This window comes from Pinus tabuliformis, chromosome 1_1 (genome assembly GCF_031772625.1).
Source record: "Pinus tabuliformis cultivar Carrire ecotype Pingquan chromosome 1_1, CPIR1, whole genome shotgun sequence".
In the NCBI taxonomy this organism is placed as follows: domain Eukaryota; kingdom Viridiplantae; phylum Streptophyta; class Pinopsida; order Pinales; family Pinaceae; genus Pinus; species Pinus tabuliformis.
Window position 1 is genome coordinate 931,796,611 of NC_142297.1, and position 19,027 is coordinate 931,815,637.

Consider the following 19,027-nt stretch of genomic DNA (forward strand, 5'->3'; position numbering starts at 1 on the left):
TCTCCCTTTCTCTCTTTCTCTCTCTCTTCCTTTGCCCCCTACTCTTTCCCTCCATCTAATTCCCACTCTTCATCATTTTCTCTCTCACTATCCCTTTCTCTCTATTTTCTTATGTATTCCTCCTATATTCCTATCTCTTCCCTTTGCTATGCCTCACATCTCTCTCTCTCTCTCTCTCTCTCTCTCACACACACACACACACACACACACATTTATGGTTTTATTAATTTGATAAATGTATTATTATTTCTTTGTTTCGTTTTATTCTTTTAATCTTCATCTTCATGGTTTTATATGGCTCTTTGAAACTATAAAACATGATCAATAACTCTTATGATCTTATAAATTATGTACATATGATTTCTTGTCGAAAATTGTGAAAATGGTATCAACCTCCATTACTTATAATTCTATTTAACATTATTAGAAAAATAGTTTTATTGATTTTTATGCTAGGGAATTTCATCATATGATCATGAATCCAACCATTTGGAGTTATTTATTGTTTGAAATTCTCAAATTCATCTTTCTTTGCCTTTGGTTATCATTTCTAAGAAAATTTAGAATTGTTAGCAAACGATGGAAGAATCTTTTGGAAAAACTTCTATTTTATCACGTTCCAATCAACTGTTTATGAATGAATTTGGATTTATGATTCCTTTGTTTCATAATCAAGGCAATTATTTTTCTACTGAATACCTTAATCAGAATGGGCACATATGTCGTTTTCGTGTCGTTTTCGTATGCCATTTATAGATTCAAGATACATAGTAGAATATATTATTGAATCTACGGTTCTAATGTCCTTACCAATAGAATGCTCTCGTTCATACAATGATTTTGTGAAGAATCCATTTACAAAGGCCTTTACAAACATAGGGCCAATATGGCTTGGAGACTGAGGATTCTTTTCATTATTGAAAAGCGTAAGTACCAAAAAATATGATTTGATTGTTTTGAAACATATCTATAAAAGAATGCAATCAAAGTTTTGTGCTTGCAGTAGTCTTGATAGGGTTTGGAGACAGGAAGAGCTTCCACTTGGTGGCACTTCACCCACTCATGGGGGCTTCACTCAATGATCCTATCACATATCACATGCGTTTGTGGCATAGTGAAAAATACCCTAATTTGACTACATATTGGAAAATATTTATAAAGTTCACATTATTTAACCCCCTACCAATACGAACCCAATACACATTACCAATTAAAAAAACCCTAGTTTCATTAGATATTATATGTGTCCATTTTTTCATTAACATTTTCTTATACCCCTTTATATTTTTTCATTAACTTTGAGCTCCAGTTTTATACCAATATAAAAACTCTTTACTCCATAATATATAGTTAATATATTATGTCATTTTTTTCTCAATAGATATCCACCAATATGAACTCACGTGGTATGGTATTTCTCCCCCAGCGAAGACCCCATGCACCCCGTAAGGATGCAATGCTTTATAAAATAGATTGTTTTAGCTATATTTAGAGGAGTATGAATATTATCCTCATTATCGGTATACAATCTACTAGTTTGATGTTATAAGAAAGGTTGGGTATGTGTTATATTATTTCCATGACTAGATCCACACATTGCACATTGCGTCAGGTGCAGTGCCCCAAGAATATTTTTTATGCGGACTTAATAGTAGTTGGGCAGACCCAAAGATGGTGGGCGGACCTACCCATAGTTTTGTGCAAGGATTTTGTACATGGTTTTAGGCACGATGGTTTTCTTCCCATGGCATTTTGAAGATCCAGTCTAGGGAACTATGGTTATGTTCTAATCTAGGGTTAATGGATTGAGGTTTATGAATTCTTCAACATGTATATATATGTATTGTAAATTTGAAAGGAATATAATGAAAAATCAATTTAGTAGTCATGGTTTTGGGATCCAAGGGAAAATCTCTATGTATACAAGTAATGAATGTTGTTTTTCATTTATTCCAATAATATACACATGGTGTATGTCATTAGTATTATACAATACCAATTGATGTGTCTTATAAAAAATGGATTCACTTTTTTTGGTCAATCAAAGAAGTAGAAAAATTCCAATTCAGTGAGTTGTGCCTTAAAAGAAGAATTGACTACTTTAAGGATGAATGGGGCTTCAAATGGAAGTTTTTGCAAGAGTTTTCTATAGATACAAATAACAAATGTCTTAGTCATATTCCGTTTCAAACGTTCTATGGTGTAGTACTTATGTGTAGCTACAGTGAAGTTCCATTCTTATTATATGACATTATGACTAGCCTTTGTTTCCCAACAAATATTGAACACATAGCCAATCAACAAATGCCTGGGTTCTAGATTCGAATGCTCGAGAATTGCAACAATCTGATTACCTCTAGAAATATATTTTCACTTGTTTTGTGTAACAATTATGTTCATTGGATTCCACCATTAACTATAGATATGGGGACTTAGGCTATTAAGCCTACCGAAACTAGTTGAAAAATATTTTTATTTTATATGCTTTCCAAACTCTTGGTCTATATGCTAATGCTTTTAAATTATGTGTGTGTGTGTCTGCGTGGTTCCTACTGAACATTCGTCAATGTATATACGTATCCATTACAACAAAATAGGCCATTAGTGCTGCAAATAGCGTCAGAATCCAGTGTTTCTGAATGCACGAATTGGCATTAATCGACGATGCAATATTTGAAAACAAAAGGCATGCTCTAAGAATTTGGAATCCAGTTAAATTCATAAAGGCGTTGCTGGGTAAACACAAAATATCTCTGCAACTTACATTGCTTTGCAAATAGTTTTATAATTGGTCATGTCTCTAGTGACAGGGACTAGTATTTTCATCGTAATTCCATTGGATATTTTGATTTCGATTCCAAAGCTAATGTTTGCAAGTTCATTGTGTCAAGAACATCTTCCTCTAAGTCCTCCTATACCTCTTCCTCCATTATTATATATTATGTTGCTGCTTCTTTCCTTGGATTTTCTTCTTCATTTTCCTTATGCTTTTTCTTATTCTTTCTTCCACTTAGGTGACCATCTTCTCTTGGTCTCTTCTCATCCCAACTTTCTTATTGTTCTTCCTTCTCTTGTTGTACTATTTTGTAATGATTTTCTACTTTGTTTCCTGATGTTATTGGATATTGTGGCCCTTTCCTCATTGCTTTCTTCCTATTCGTTACCTTTATGAATCCTTTGTTGTCCATTGTCTGGGTATTTGGTGTGGACTATTAATTTGTTTTAATGGGCATTCTCTGAGAAAATGACCATACTCACGACATTTGCAGTACCTAAAAGGGATTTTTTCATAGTCTATGGGCTACTCCCAAATTTCATCCTGGTAGTTTATCTGTATACTTGTTGGGAGTGGTCTATTCAAGTCTAGATATAAACATAACCTCTCATATGATGTATACCACACTAGTTTGGTTGTTTCCAATGTCATAATGGATACCCCAGTGGCATTACCTATACCCTCTATTGTGCCTTGGTACGAAGATTCTTGTGGTCGTGAGTATAACCTGGGACAAACTGGAGCTAAATTAAAATCTTCCTCATTAGGGTTGAATTTCTCAACCCAAGGTTTCATATATAAACTGAATAAATTTAATAGGTATGATCCTCCCTGAAACATCTTTTTAATGTCTTCCACATTGTTGAAAATGACAATGAAAACTTTTGAGCCCGACTTCAATTATATGTCCCCTTTTAATTGCAAATACTTATGAATCCACCTTGTTAACAATCTTTTCAGTGGCCAAGTGCCTATATATTTGGAGATTAATGTGTGGTCTTTCATGTACTATATCACTTCCCCAACTTTCCTGAGATGATCTTAAACAATGTGGTTTTAGATGTCTGTGGAAGACATGATCTAATGTCTTTTGCCTCTTTCCCTTATTAATTAACTGATTCAGGGGTGACTTTTTCTTCCCCCCCTCCTTTTTTAGCGAATTACAATGATGGACCAAAATTGACATTCATGTGTCTTTCAAAGCCATTTGGTTTATGAGTTGTTTGTCTCACCTCCCTTCCCACTACCACTTTTATGAAAGAAGGGCCTCCCACCTTCGTCCCCGGGGAAGCGATCAAAAGATGCATTTGAACGAAGATTTGTACCTTAAATTACGAGCTCAAGATCAAATCCATACCCCTATAAAAATATAATCTATTTTTAATTCATAAATACCACCCAATATTAAATTATTTTGACTTTTATACTTATTAACTTGCAAAAAAGAATAGATATCATAGAAAAATTAAGATATTCTTAAAAAAACCTTTTTAAGTGTGTATCCATTGAAGTTAGTACATGTTACCTACAAAATATAATGTTTTAAAACAAAAAGTAAGACAAACAATAACTACCAAAATAGTGAATCTTTACCTTTTTTCATTTTTTTTACTGGATAAAAATAGTATAAAATGATAAAGCAGTAAAACTAATAGTTATGGTTCGTGGTGTCGATAAAATTATTAAGTAAAATAATTCTAGTGTAAATAAAAAAGTAGTTGACAAGAACGCTAAGTCAGTCCAACTCTATTGGGGGCATTTCATGATTGGGTCTAAATAATTCAAGTCAAAAAATAAATTCACTTAAATTGTCAAACAAATGCAGGGAAATTGTTGAGCACATGCAAATTCTGGTATTCTGGTGGGGGAGATTTCAAAAAGGTGAAAATAATCCATTCATTTGGATCCCAAGATTTCGTTGACACTGTGAAGTGTCGACTTCCTCTTGATTCCAATTTAGCCATCCATGTGATTGCCGTGACTTTTGGTTGTAATTGATCGAGATATTTATAATTTTTTTTTAATTAAAAACTGAAAAATTATCAAACAACTTCCACGATTCCCCATTTTAATTAGACAAGTTGCCACCGCTGACAACCCACTCACTTCCGATCCAAGTTACAACGGTGCATCGACTGTCTATTATCCATAAAGACTTGGACTATATACGTGATGCGACTTCTTCGTCATAACATGCTGTCACTCCAAGGTCCACCATTTATCAATCTTTATGAGTAGGTAAGCAGTGATGTCACAGACAAGTCCCAAATAAGTGTTGAGGAAATCACCAAGCGAGGCGCATTAACCATCGCGGGAATGATGTCAAACAGTCACGAAAGAAGTGAATCAGAGATGAATATTCACCCTTTTTGTTATAAATATACCCTCATTATTAATGTAAAGAGCTTTTGGACGGCCTTTTGGCTTAGGATCAGAAGCTTGAGAGAAGAGGGTTGTGTGGTCTTGCAAAACTCGACATGAGAGGGTGTAAAAATATTAAAGTAGAGGAAGTGAAAGGTGTCGAAACTTTTGAGGAAATTTCGTACCTTAAACGCATGGCAGCTTTGGCCCCAACAGATGACCGATCATGATATATATGAGTAATTATGATCATAATATATATGAGTATTATGATGATGATTATTTGGTTGAAAACAAATTGTTCCGGTTTTGTCGGGAATGAAAAGATGGAAGGAAATTTTGTAATATAATATTTGGCTACTTCCATTATGAATCATGATGATTTAAAAATGTATTTGGTATTCCTGAACTGCCGTACAAAACATCAACTCCCGGTAAAACTGCGGTTAACTTTCTTTCCGCGTAATATAACCTTTTGCAAACGATGGTTGATAGATAACTCAATAAGCCTAACAAAACATGCTATGCAAAATAAACCACAAACCTGTTGGCATCTATTACAACCACATTGGGATGTCACCAGCTCTCGGACAACCGTGGTAATTGCCTTCCCTTGGTACGGCGTGGTAAGGCAAAGGCAAATTGTTTTTTTTTTTTTTTTTTTTTTTAATCCCATTTTGATAGGATGTTTATTTTTTTATGTTTTTTTAATAATTTTTTAATTTAATTATCATTAATTATTAGATATAAGATAGATGGTAAAGATTTAATTTATTAGAATAGTTATAATAATATTCATATTTATTTTTAAGTTAGTTATGTTGTTTTAATTAATTTATCGCAAATTAATTAATTAAAAAATGATATATGAACACATGTCATATTGGCATGTGATATTGATAAACAATAGTATTGCCTTGTGATATCTCTGATAAACTACTTACAAATTAAGATTTTCTATAGCAATGTGGGATGAATCTGATTAATTACAAAGAGTATTACATGTTTTTAAAAATATACACATTCTTAATTCATAATGTAATTATTTTTATAATTAATCATAACAATAATTTAAAATAAAATTACCAATTAATTACTCGTTATCATTTTTTTAATATCAACCATGTGAAATATATTCTAAATTAGTGTTTTGATGTTTAACATGTTATATGATTAAGCTGTTTTGCTGCTTGAAATCAGTGTTTTAATGTTTAACATGTTACATGATTCCGCTGTACTGCCACTTGAAATCACTTATTTTTAAGAGAGCATGCAAGCTGTTTCAATCAGAGATGTAATTCTACAGCAACCTGCATCTTTTGTGTTGTTCAAGTTTGCTATCAACTTCACTCACGACCTCATCTATTGGCAAAGATAAATCATGAAATGAAAATATCCATACTGTGCTTCAGGTTTCAGTTGAAGTATCCATGAGGTTAGAAAACTTAAGACTTAATGCATGTTTGTAATATATGAGACCTTAGAATTTCTGAAAGGGAACCTGGAACCAAGGTTGTTTCTCTTCCAATTTTTAACTATTATTGACTATAGATTGGCCACAATTAATTCTTTTGTTTTGGGCACCTTTAGCAACATAAATACCCTATATTGGTGATATTAAATACTCCCAATCTCAGTCCTCTAAGTTATGAATTTTCTTGTAATAAAATATTTGGTAAAATAATGATTAAAATATTTGGTAAAATAATGATTCTTTGTTGTTTAAAATGCATCTTCAAATCCATAAATGAATTCAATATTACCAATTTTACCAAAAACACTGAACATAAAATAAGTTGAAATAACAACCACTTTATTCTATTAATAGTAGGAAAACAATACATGTCAATATAGTTAAGAATGAAGCCGTTGGCAAGGCATGCATGGTTGCTCATTAAATTGGTAGACTAAAACACTAAAGCACCCTTATGAACCCTAGATGGATCCACCAAGGAGATTTCACCACAGGGTTTTCCTCAAGCACCATTATGAACCCTAGATGGATCCACCAAGGAGATTTCACCACAGGGTTTTCCTCCCGAAATCAAGATGGAATTGGCCACACCAAGTTCTCAACAAAGCATCAATATGAGAAACAAATCCAGGATGACCCAAATACCTTGCTCCTCTCCCCTTTTAAAGACTTGATGGACTCTCTCTCCGATCTTCTAGAAGCATGTATTTTATTGTTTTTCTAATACCATAGACAAACACCATGAGAAAATACCACATAGCATCCATAAAAAAAAATGAATATTACATCATTACTTATGAATCCAAACATCTATAAATTTGCAAATTAATGTGGAGTCTTTCATGTATTATATCTTTTCCCCAACTTTCTCTGAGATGATTTCCAAGATTGAGGCTTTTGGATGTCTGTACAAAACATGATCCAATATTTGTTGCCTCTTCCCCTATTGATAGAGGGATTTAAGGGCTATTTTTTTTCATCCTCCTTTTTCCTTTTTAATTACTTGAAATGTTGGGCCAAAATTGACATTCTTATTTATTTCAAAGCCATTTGGTTCAAACCCTTTTGTTACTAGCAAATTTATAAAAAAAAAGACCCTCCCCACCTCTACCCACATGGCACAGCCATAAAAAAAACATTTAAACCAAAATTCCACACCTAGATTACCAACGCAAGATTAAAATCATACCTATCTAAAAATATGATTTGTTTTTATTTCGTAAATACCCAAATATATAGGATATTAGATTATTTTTAATTCTTAAATACCCAAATATATAAGATATTAGATTATTTCTAATTTAATATTTATTAGACTTAAAATAAAAAAATCCATAAAATACTTCTTTAATTAAAAAAAAAAAAATTATAAGTGTGTATCCATTGAAGTTAGTAAATGTCACCTTCAAAGTCAAAAAGAGAAACAAACAGTAACTACCAAAATAGTGAATCACTACCTTTTCATCTGCATTAAGCAAATGCAAACTTTACTGGACGCATTTTCTTGATTAGGTTGGAACGGTGAAGAGTTGGGTTAAAGTAATTAAATACATGGAAATTGTTAAGCAAATGCATGGAAATCGTCAAGCAAATGCAAACTCTGTTGGGGGGAGATTTTAAAAAGGTGAAAATAGTGAATAATCTACTCATCCTGGATTCCAAGATCTGGTGGAAACCGTGAAGAGCCCGCTTACTCTCGATTTAATTTAGCCATCCAATTGATTGCAGTGATTTTTGGTTCTAATTGATTGGGATATTTTCTATTTTCTTTTTTAATTTCTACCAACATCACATCACAAACTCGTTTACACAACAGTTTTCTAGCCGGAATCTTATAAAAAAAAATTCAAAGTTGGAATTTCTAAATTTTCTAGCAGATTATCACGAAATTTCCATTATTTTCGAAACTAATTTGTGGGACTTTTTCAAAGTATACTCTACCTATCAACTCACTTCCTTTACGGTGGATCGGCTTTGTGTGTTATCGACGAAGTCTTGGACTATAGATACGGGATGCAGCTTCTTCGTCATAACATGGTGTCACTCCAAGGTCCACCATTTAGCAATCTTTATGGGTAGGTAAGCAGTGACTTCAATACTTGTCACATACAAGTACAAAAAATAAGTCGGGAGGAAATCACCGAGCAAGGCGCACTGTCTATTGTGGGGATTTTTTTGGTTAGTTCCGTCTGTCTGCGAGTAATTTTACCGAATCTACCTTCTGGCTGCTTGTGCGTATTTGTGTCATTCTGATTCTTAGTTCATTCTTATTTATGTCATTCTGACTCCACCAAATTCCAAATCCAATTCCCATGGCAGATCAACTAACCACCCATTGTCAAAACGCTGCCGCTGCTTCTTCCTTCACGCCCCCTTTTTCTGCATCCACTTCTTATCACCATTACCACGTTTTTATTAACCATCGCGGGCCTGATGTGAAAAGCACCTTCGCCACCAGTCTGTACCGTCGCCTCATTTCCCACGGATTGCAAGTCTTCCTCGACAAGCCCGAACTGCAGGCTGGACACAATATTACATCTCAGATAGAAGCTGCGGTTCGAGTAGCCTCTGTTATAGCCATTTTATCTGCGACCTATGCCGAATCCAGGTGGTGCCTGGATGAGCTGGTCCTCATGGTGGAGTCCAAAGCTATTATTCTTCCGGTCTTCTATAAAGTGAAGCCCTCGGAGGTCAGGTGGACGGGCAAAGATAAAGATGGACCGTACGCTAAAGCCCTACGTATCCACGAAGAGAAGCAGCGGTACGACTTGCAGACTATCCAGACTTGGCGAAACGCCCTTCATCATGTCGCGAATATAAGCGGCTTTGAACTGCAGGAGGGTAATGGGTAAGGATATCCACTGTCTCGATCCATATTAGTTCTAAATCTGTTGCATTGAATCATACATCACATCTCAAGTATGCTTTTGTCATTACTTACTTTACTCTCTTAATTAATATTCAGGGACGAGGGCGAAGAGAGACTCTTGGAGGAGCACGAAGAAGAGCTGTTGGAGAAGGTCGTGCAAGCCGTGTTGAAAAATGTTGCAATGCCATTGGATGTGGCAAAATATCCAACTGGTTTGGCAGAAAAGTTACAAGACTTTGAAGGGACACTGCGACTGCATCAAAACGACCATGTGGAGGTCAAGGTTGTGGGGATTGTGGGCATCGGTGGAATTGGAAAGACGACGCTGGCCAAAGAACTTTTCAATCGTAAGAGGTCAGATTATGATAGATCCTGCGTTCTATTTGATGTGAGGGAAAATGCAAATAGAATGTCTCTAAATAATTTACAGAGCAAACTCATTAAGGACTTGAAGGATAGAGATATCAAAATTGAGAGGTGGGAAGAAGGTGTGGAGATACTTAAAAAGAATCTCTCAGCTTGTGAGGCACTCATAATATTAGATGATGTAAGTCATGTGGATCAACTGGATCCTTTCTTGCCAATTAAGCATGTCCTTCACCCCAAGAGCTTGATTTTGGTTACGTCTAGGGACAAGCATATCCTTAGAAGTGCAGGAATTGCAGAGTCGTCAATTTATCAGTTACCAGGCCTCAATATAGCACACTCCCAAGAGCTGTTTTGCTTGCATGCCTTTTTCCAGCCATATCCACTACCAGGATTTGAAAATCTTGTACATGGGTTTTTAAAGGCATGCCATGGTTTGCCTCTATCATTGAAAGTTTTTGGGGCGCTTGTTTGTGGACAGGACAAACTTTACTGGGAAGAGCAACTGAATGGACTTCACCAAACATTACCTACAGAGATAGAAAGGAGCCTTAAAATTAGTTACGACTCTCTCAATCATGAGGAGCAACAAATATTTTTAGATATCGCCTGTTTTTCGATAGGAAAAGACAAGGATACATGGGTAAGAATATGGAGGGGTTCAGGATGGAAGGGTTTGGTAGGGTTTCAAAATCTGCTCAACAAGTGTCTTGTCGAGTTGGATGATGAAAATAGAATAAGAATGCATGATCACCTCATAGATTTGGGAAGAGCTATTGCGGATTGTCCAGAATTATTACCGCGTCGTCTTTGGCGACCCATAAAGAATCTTCATCATCTTCATGAGTTGTTGCAACAATCATCCTCTGTAAGTGTTTGAGCCATCCTAACCGTTGAATGTCTAAAGAACTTTCGGTATTTTTTATTGAAAACAGTCCACCACACATTATGTTAATAATAGTTTATTGTTCTCAAAGCACAAACAGGTGATAACAGAAGTGCACGGATTTGTGATGGCTCCTTGGTACACCTTTATTGGGGAGGATGAAGAGGACGTGTTCCATTCAGAATTAGAATTTCCCTTGAATACAAGTTCCAGTCAAGAGGTCTGCGGAATCAAGAAATTGCAACTTCTTGAAGCTGAAGGCAACTTTGAAAGCATCTTGACTTCGGTGCGGTCACCAAAACTCATATGGCTCCGTTGGAATGCGTCGATCTACTCATCACTGCCTTCTTGGATTCCATTGCGCGATTTAAGAGTTTTAGAAGTGTTCGGTTGGGAATTGAAAAGATTGTGGCAATCTCGATCTGAGGTACGTAGATATAGATGCAGCAATTTGCAGAGCGAGAATCCTCTTATCTTTTGAATTTCTTATATAATCGAAACGTACTTAACATTGCAGGCACCTCTCCAGTTGCGGGAATTAAATATTGAAGCTCCACTTTCCGAGTTTCCAAAGTCATTAAGGTCGCTGAAGTACCTAGAAAAGATTGTACTGAATTGTCAGCGATTGTTGACATACGCAGATCTAGCAATGCTACCAGAAGAATTTTGTTACCTGAGATCCTTGAGATATCTAACCCTCATAGGGTGCCCAAAATTGCAGCTTCTTCCAATTTTATTTGGGGATCTAAAAAAGCTCGAATACGTCCATCTGTCCAAGTGCAGCAGTTTGGAAATGCTTCCAGATTCTTTTGGTAATCTAACAAATCTTCAACACCTCAATCTGACAGACTGTGGAAGTTTGAAAATGCTCCCAAATTCCTTTGGGAATCTGGTAAATCTCCAACACGCCAATTTTTCTAAGTGCAGCAATTTGGAGATGATTCCAAATTCTTTTGGGAATCTAACAACTCTCCAACATATCAATCTCACACTGTGCGGAAGTTTGAAGATGCTTCCAGATTCGTTTCAAAATCTGAGAAATCTCCAAACCATGAATCTGACATTGTGCAGAAGTTTGAAGATGCTTCCAAGTTCCTTTGGAAATTTAAAAAATCTTCAATACATCAATCTTTCTAGGTGTAAAAGTCTGGAAACGCTTCCAAGCTTTCAGGGAAATCTATTGCAACTAAGACATCTACATTTGAGTGATTGTTTGAATTTGACTCTTTCCACACTTGGAGATATCACCACTCTTGAATGTTTAGATCTATCAGGTTGCCTCCAAATGGAGTTATTGCCTTCCCAGGTTGGAAGTCAACAGTCTTTGAAAAAAGTTAAATTTGTTCCGTACAAACATCAAAGATTTACCTAGTACTATTGTGTGCCTGAGCAATTTGGAACTTCTGATGTTAGGAAGCCCTTTGTTGGGAGCGCTGCCATCTTTGTTCGGAAACCTAAGTGCATTGAAGGAATTGTGGCTCCATGGATGCCCGCAATTGAAATGTTTGCCAGATTCAGTTTGCATGTTGAGTCAGTTGACAAGGTTGAAAATAACTGAATGTGGAATACAATACTTACCACCAGATCTCATGAACATGAAGAGCCTTGAATTATTAAAGGTCACCAGAAGTCCTCTCCGACAACTACCATTCAAAAGGGTTAAAGGAGAAACAGAATCATTGTTCACTACGCCGAGAATGAAAAAATTGGAGAGTAAATTGGATTCTCCCATTGATAAAGTCATGGTTGAGTTCAAGGAGTTGGAGTTGTGTTGCACAGAAATAACGGAGGTATCCTTTTGTCAAGGTATATGTCCCAACCTTCAAATTCTCAGGATAAAGGGTTGTAAGAAATTGGTGGAGATTGGAGCATTGCCAACAACACTAACAAATCTGGATTTAAGGTGTTGTCGTGCATTGGGTGAAATAAGAGCGCTATCTTGTGGTCTTGCAAAACTTGAAGAGCTGGACATAAGAGGGTGTAATAATATTAAAGTAGAGGATCTGAAAGGTTTCGAAACCTTGATATCTTTGAGGAGATTTCGGACTTCTGTATGGCACGACTTAAAAAGCATGCCAGCTTTACCCCAACTGACGACAGTCTGCACAGATGATTTTGGTGATTATGATCATGATGTATATGAGTATTATGATGATGATTATTTTGTTGAAAACAAATCGTTCCGGTTTTGCCGGGAATGAAAGAATGTAAAGAAATTTTGTAGTATCATTTTTGGCTCCCTTTCATTTTGATGTTTAAAAAATGGTCCTGTGTTAACTGTTTTACGTTTTAGAGGTGTTCGGACATTTATTTTAGGAATATGTTGAAATCATAAGTGTATTTGTGAATTTTATAAAATTTGAATATTCTTATACCATTTAAATATCTCAAAAAAATTGAAATTATAATTTTGAAAAATAGATTTTAAACTAATAAAAATATGGTTCGAACAAGAATTGTTTCACCAAATTTTTTGAAAAATAGATTTTAAACTAATAAAAATATGGTTCGAACAAGAATTGTTTCACCAAATTTTAATTAAAAGTTTCGAAAGGTAAAATTGTCACACAATGTTTATTTGGTATTTTTTAATGGAGTTGTCTTTAGTGGGATATTTTTGGAATAGGTGAAAAAAAATTGAGGTGAAATCTTGATTTGTGTTATTTAAACCGAGTTTTTGCCTTTTTTGACTGTATATATAGATTCAACACTCTGAATAACCCTTATGGCACTTAGATTGTGTAAAAGTTATCCATCAAACTTGTGATTTCAATAAATTCCCGTCATGTTTTAGTGAAATTAAACCAGAAAAACCTATGAAAAAAACTTCCAAAATTACCATACAAAACAATCAGCAACTATCCAACCCCAGTAAAGCTATGGTTAACTTCTTTTCAGGGAATATAACCTTTTGCTAAAGATAGTGGACAAATATTCAACAAGCTTAATAAAACATGCTATGCAAAATAGAACCACATGGACATCTATCATAATCCCAGTGGGACACTGGGACGTCGCCAGCTCTCGAAGTTTGTCGGCCTTTCCCTGGAATACCTGAATCTTTTGTTGACTGTCTTCTGTCTGCCTGAGAAGTTTTGCTGCTGCAACAACCTTCTCCCTTCAGCTTCTTTAACTTCCTTAAAGAGCCTAAGCCTTCTCTGATACCTCTGTTGGGTATTTTTGTAGGGGAAAATACCAAAAACCAAATAAACAAACAAACAGAGCATTGCCTCTGTGTGTTTGTTTATTTGGTTTTTGGTATTTTCCCCTACAAAAATACCCAACAGTGGTATCAGAGAAGGCTTAGGCTCTTTAAGGAAGTTAAAGAAGCTGAAGGGAGAAGGTTGTTGCAGCAGCAAAACTTCTCAGGCAGACAGAAGACAGTCAACAAAAGATTCAGGTATTCCAAAAAGTTTTTTTTGTGTTGCTGAAGAAGCAGTGATTTGCTTTAAACACACAGTCAAGGATTTAGAGGCATAGATCAGAATACAAGGAATGGCCAGCACAAGCACTGGTATGGGTTTGTTTAACACCCAGCTCCCACAGTTTAATGGGAAAAACTATGACTACTGGGCAATAACCATGACAGCCCTGTTTGCCTCTCAAGACTTATGGGAAATAGTTGAGGAAGGTTTTGAAGAACCAGCAGATGAAACTGAGTTCAATGCACTAACTCAGGGAGAGAGAGATCAACTGAAGAGCAATAGGAAGAAGGATTCAAAAGCCCGTATGTTGTTGTATCTAGCAGTAGACCAGAGTGTGTTTCCAAGGTTAGCAGCAGCTAAGACAGCAAATGAAGCATGGCAAACCCTCAAGACAGCTTATCAAGGCATGGAGAGAGTGAAGACAGCAAAACTACAATTGCTGAGAAAGGACTTTGAGAATCTGTGCATGAAGGAGTCAGATAACATTGACTCATTCTTCACTCATGTGATTGGTGTAATCACACAAATGAGAACTCATGGAGAAGCCATTGAAGACAGAAGGATTGTGGAGAAAATATTGAGGGTCTTACCCTCAAAGTTTGATGCCATAGTCACCACCATCGAAGAGACAAAGGATCTCTCAAGTTATTCAGTTGATGAGCTACATGCATCACTGATAACACATGAGCAGAGGTTGAGTAGGAATGAAAACTCATCTCTTGAGCAAGCCTTCAAGACCCAGATGTCCTTTGGAAGAGGAAGAGGTCAAGGCAGAGGAAACAAGAGAGGAAGAGGCAGAAGCCAGAACAGAGGTGGAAGGAACAGCCCATCAAATGCACAAGGAAGAGGCAGCAATCCAAATCAGAACCAAGGTCAAGGCAGCAGCCAACAAAGAGATCAGTATCAGGGTCAAGGACAAAGGTATGATAAATCTAATGTTCAATGCTATTATTGCAAAAAGTATGGACATTATGCTAGTGATTGTAGAAAGAAACAACATGATAAGAACAGCAGACAAAATGCCAATGTTACAAGAGAAAACAGCAGTCAAGACAATGTCCTGTTAGCTTGTAACATGGCTGAAACACATAGTGAGGACATTTGGTTTTTAGACTCAGGTTGCAGCAACCATATGACAGGGAATATAGCCCTCTTCTCAGCCTTAAATCAGAATTTGAAATCAGAGGTCACACTAGGAACTGATAGTAAAGTGTCTGTTATGGGAAAAGGGGAGGTAAAAATATTTACAAAACAAGGAGAAAGGAAAACCATAGTAGATGTCTACTATGTCCCCGGAATGAGATGTAACCTATTGAGTGTTGGACAGCTTATCCAAAAGGGTTACAATGTTTACTTTGTAAATGATGTGTGCACCATCATGGATATACCACCCAGCAAAAGATGCATTGCTGAAGTGAAGATGACAAGGAACAGGATGTTCCCTCTCCGGATCAGGGCAGACATGAAAAACAAAGGTGAAATTGCAGCAGTCACGCAAGAGGCCTTCCAAAGCGTGCCAAAGGATGAGAACTGGTTATGGCACTTGAGATTCGGGCATCTAAATTTTGGAGGTCTAAACTTATTGAGCAGAAAAGGAATGGTAAAGGGATTACCATTGATAGAGAAGCCTGACAGCCTTTGTGAAGGTTGTATATTGGGCAAACAACATAGAGAAAGTTTTCCATCAGGGAAAAGCATAAGGGCAAAGACACCCTTAGAGATTATCCACTCAGATTTGTGTGGACCAATGCAAGCTCCATCATTAGCTGGCAGCCTATATTTCTTGACATTCATTGATGACTGTACAAGAAAGACTTGGATATATTTCCTTAAAAACAAAAGTGAAGTGTTTGAGAAATTCCAAAATTTCAAGGCATTTGTTGAAAACCAAAGCGGGCTGCATATAAAAGTTTTGAGAACTGATAGAGGAGGTGAGTATATCTCCAAGGAATTCCTAAGATTTTGTAGAGAAAATGGAATACATAAACAGTTCACAACTAGGTACACTCCGCAGCAAAATGGAGTTGCTGAAAGGAAGAACAGGACCATCATGGATATGGCGAGGAGCATGTTGAAGGCAAAGCATTTGGCAAATGAGTATTGGGCTGAAGCTGTACATTGTGCAGTTTATATTTTGAACAGGTGTCCTACAAAAGCAGTCATGAACAAAGTGCCAGAAGAGGCATGGAGTGGGAGAAAGCAAGTAGTCACCCACATGAGAGTTTTTGGGTGTGTGGCCTATGCACACATTCCAGATAAACTAAGGAGGAAGTTGGACAGCAAAGGGGAGAAATGCATCTTCATTGGATACAGTGATGAATCCAAAGCCTACAGGCTGTACATTCCATCTACCAAGAAGTTCTTTGTAAGTAGGGATGTTCAATTCATTGAAGAAGAAGCTTGGGATGGAAGCATAGAGAAAACAGTGAATGTCAAGAACTGTTTGTCTCATGATGAAGATGAAGAGGAAGTGGCTGAAATGCATCCCCAGACAGCAGCGCCAACACAAGGACAACAAGGAACACCATTGAGGATCAATGAGAGTGCTTCTCCAAGCACACCATTGAGGATCAATGAGAGTGCATCTTCAAGCACTTGCACACCAAGTGAAAGAGGTAAGAAGTTTAGAAATCTAAGTGACATTTATGATGAAGGAATGAATTCCTTATTTGCCTTGTATTATCATGTTGATGATCCTATTCATTTCGAAGATGCAATCAAAGATAGGAAATGGATAGAAGCTATGGATGAGGAGATGAATGCCATAGAGAGAAACAAAACATGGGATTTGGTTGAGTTACCAAAAGGCAAAGAAGTCATTGGTGTGAAATGGGTCTATAAGACCAAGAGCAATGCTGAAGGCAAGATAGAAAGGCACAAAGCAAGGCTGGTTGTCAAAGGCTACAAGCAGCAGTATGGGAGAGATTATGAGGAGACTTTCGCCCCGGTTGCAAGAATGGAAACCGTGAGAGCAGTGCTGTCCATAGCAGCACAAAACAAATGGAAAGTCTACCAAATGGACGTGAAGTCAGCATTCCTAAATGGAGTGTTAAAGGAAGAGGTTTATGTGGAACAACCTCTCGGATATGAGAAGAAAGGTGAAGAGCACAAAGTGTGCAAATTGAAGAAAGCTCTTTATGGGCTGAAGCAAGCGCCAAGAGCATGGTACAGCCGGATAGATTCATATCTCTTGGATAATGAATTTGACAAATGTGAAGGAGAACCCACAGTCTACATCAAGGAAAAAGATGGTAAAATTTTAATTGCTGTTTTGTATGTAGATGATGTTATTTTCACTGGAAATGATACTTATTTTATTGAGAATTTTAAATCAGTCATGAAGGATGAATTTGAAATGACTGACATGGGTTTGTTAAGATACTTCTTAGGCATAGAAGTAGATCAAAATGAAAAAGGAATTCTTATATCTCAAGCAAGATATGTAAATCAAGTTTTGGGCAGATTTAACATGCAAGAGTGCAAGGCAGCCATCACTCCCACAGTAATGAGATTAAAGCTCAGCAGAGAGGACAGCAGCAAGGATTTTGATCCTAGTTTGTATAAAAGCATTGTGGGCAGCCTTATGTATTTAACAGCTACTAGGCCTGATTTGATGTATGTTGTTAGTTTGATTTCCAGATTTATGGAGAGGCCAAAGGAGGCACATTGGCAGGCAGCAAAGAGAATTTTGAGGTATGTCAAAGGTACCAAAATGTTTGGAATTTTGTATCATGCCTCAGAACATTCAGATTTGGTTGGATACACAGATAGCGATTGGGCTGGAAGTGTAGATGATCGAAAGAGCAATTCCGGTTATGTATTTCATATGGGTTCAGGAGCCATTTCATGGGCTTCTAAGAAGCAGTCCATTGTAGCATTGTCTACAGCAGAGGCTGAATATGTGGCAGCGACAGCAGCAGCTTGTCAGGCAGTGTGGATGAGAAGAATGTTGAGAAGCTTAGGCCAAGAGCAGGCAAAAGCGACAGTGATCTTTTGTGACAATAGCTCTGCTATTGCATTGTCAAAGAATTCAGTGTTTCATAAGAGAACGAAACACATTGATACAAGGTTTCACTACATCAGAGAATTAGTGAACAATGGAGAAATTGTCCTAGAACATTGCAGGACTTAAGAACAGGTAGCAGACATCTTGACAAAGCCACTTGATCAGAAGAGCTTTGAATTTTTGAGAAAGTGTCTCGGTATGACCGAATGCCCAGCTGTTGAAATTAAAGGGGAGTGTTGAAATCTAATTTCAACGCAGCCATACGCTCTCAGCCAAAACCGTCAGAAAACGTTAAGCAAACCAGCCGGAAAGCTCTCGGGTTGATTTCAGGCAAAGGTACTTTTCCGATGATCGAGCCCGAGAAATTTTGGAGCTGACACGTGGTTCAGCCCTGACGTAACGCAACGTCATTTTCTCGGAGGTTAACGTTCAGCACTTGTTGGTCTTCCGATATGGTTATCCACCGTCGGATCTGCTCCACTTTCCTTCGCCGTTGATCACCGGGAGCTGCATACGAACCCACATCAATTCAATGTTTTGCGTGGAGTAAAAGGTTTATGGTTGACCGCCGTAGGTAAAAGAATTTAATGGTGGTACGAAGATTTTGGTGAGGCTCGTTTTAATATGGGTATGGGCGTATATGCTCTTTAGTTAAGTTTTTTTAAATATGGGTATGGGCACAATTAATATATGTTTTTTATATATATTTTTCATATACGGCATGTATTAAAGTTTAAAGTCATATGTAATAAGTTTTATTTTATGAGTGTTGACTTTTATTAATGAATGTATATGGCACACGGGAGGTGAGATATATGTATATTCACAGCAGCGTAAAAGATGTATGGGGCGGTAAAAGGAAAA

General features: G+C 36.7%; 1 protein-coding gene across 1 annotated transcript; it reads left to right on the forward strand.

Annotated features, from left to right (window-relative positions):
• The first annotated feature begins 8,923 nt into the window (after positions 1-8,923).
• Positions 8,924-12,290, forward strand: LOC149217498 (disease resistance protein Roq1-like). The gene is made up of 6 exons (XM_089390235.1): positions 8,924-9,459; positions 9,577-10,489; positions 10,833-11,159; positions 11,250-11,339; positions 11,660-11,805; positions 12,146-12,290. Exons 1-6 carry the CDS (start codon positions 8,924-8,926, stop codon positions 12,288-12,290), a joined length of 2,157 nt encoding a protein of 718 aa, XP_089246361.1.
• The last annotated feature ends 6,737 nt before the right edge of the window (positions 12,291-19,027 follow it).

What these genes read in the sequence shown, in the direction of transcription:
- LOC149217498 (XM_089390235.1), top strand. Translation starts at nt 8,924, where the DNA reads ATGGCAGATCAACTAACCACCCATTGTCAAAACGCTGCCGCTGCTTCT. An exon ending in GAACTGCAGGAGGGTAATGG is followed by an intron (nt 9,460 to 9,576) that starts GTAAGGATATCC and finishes ATTAATATTCAG; the next exon opens with GGACGAGGGCGAAGAGAGAC. An exon ending in TGTGGCAATCTCGATCTGAG is followed by an intron (nt 11,160 to 11,249) that starts GTACGTAGATAT and finishes TTAACATTGCAG; the next exon opens with GCACCTCTCCAGTTGCGGGA.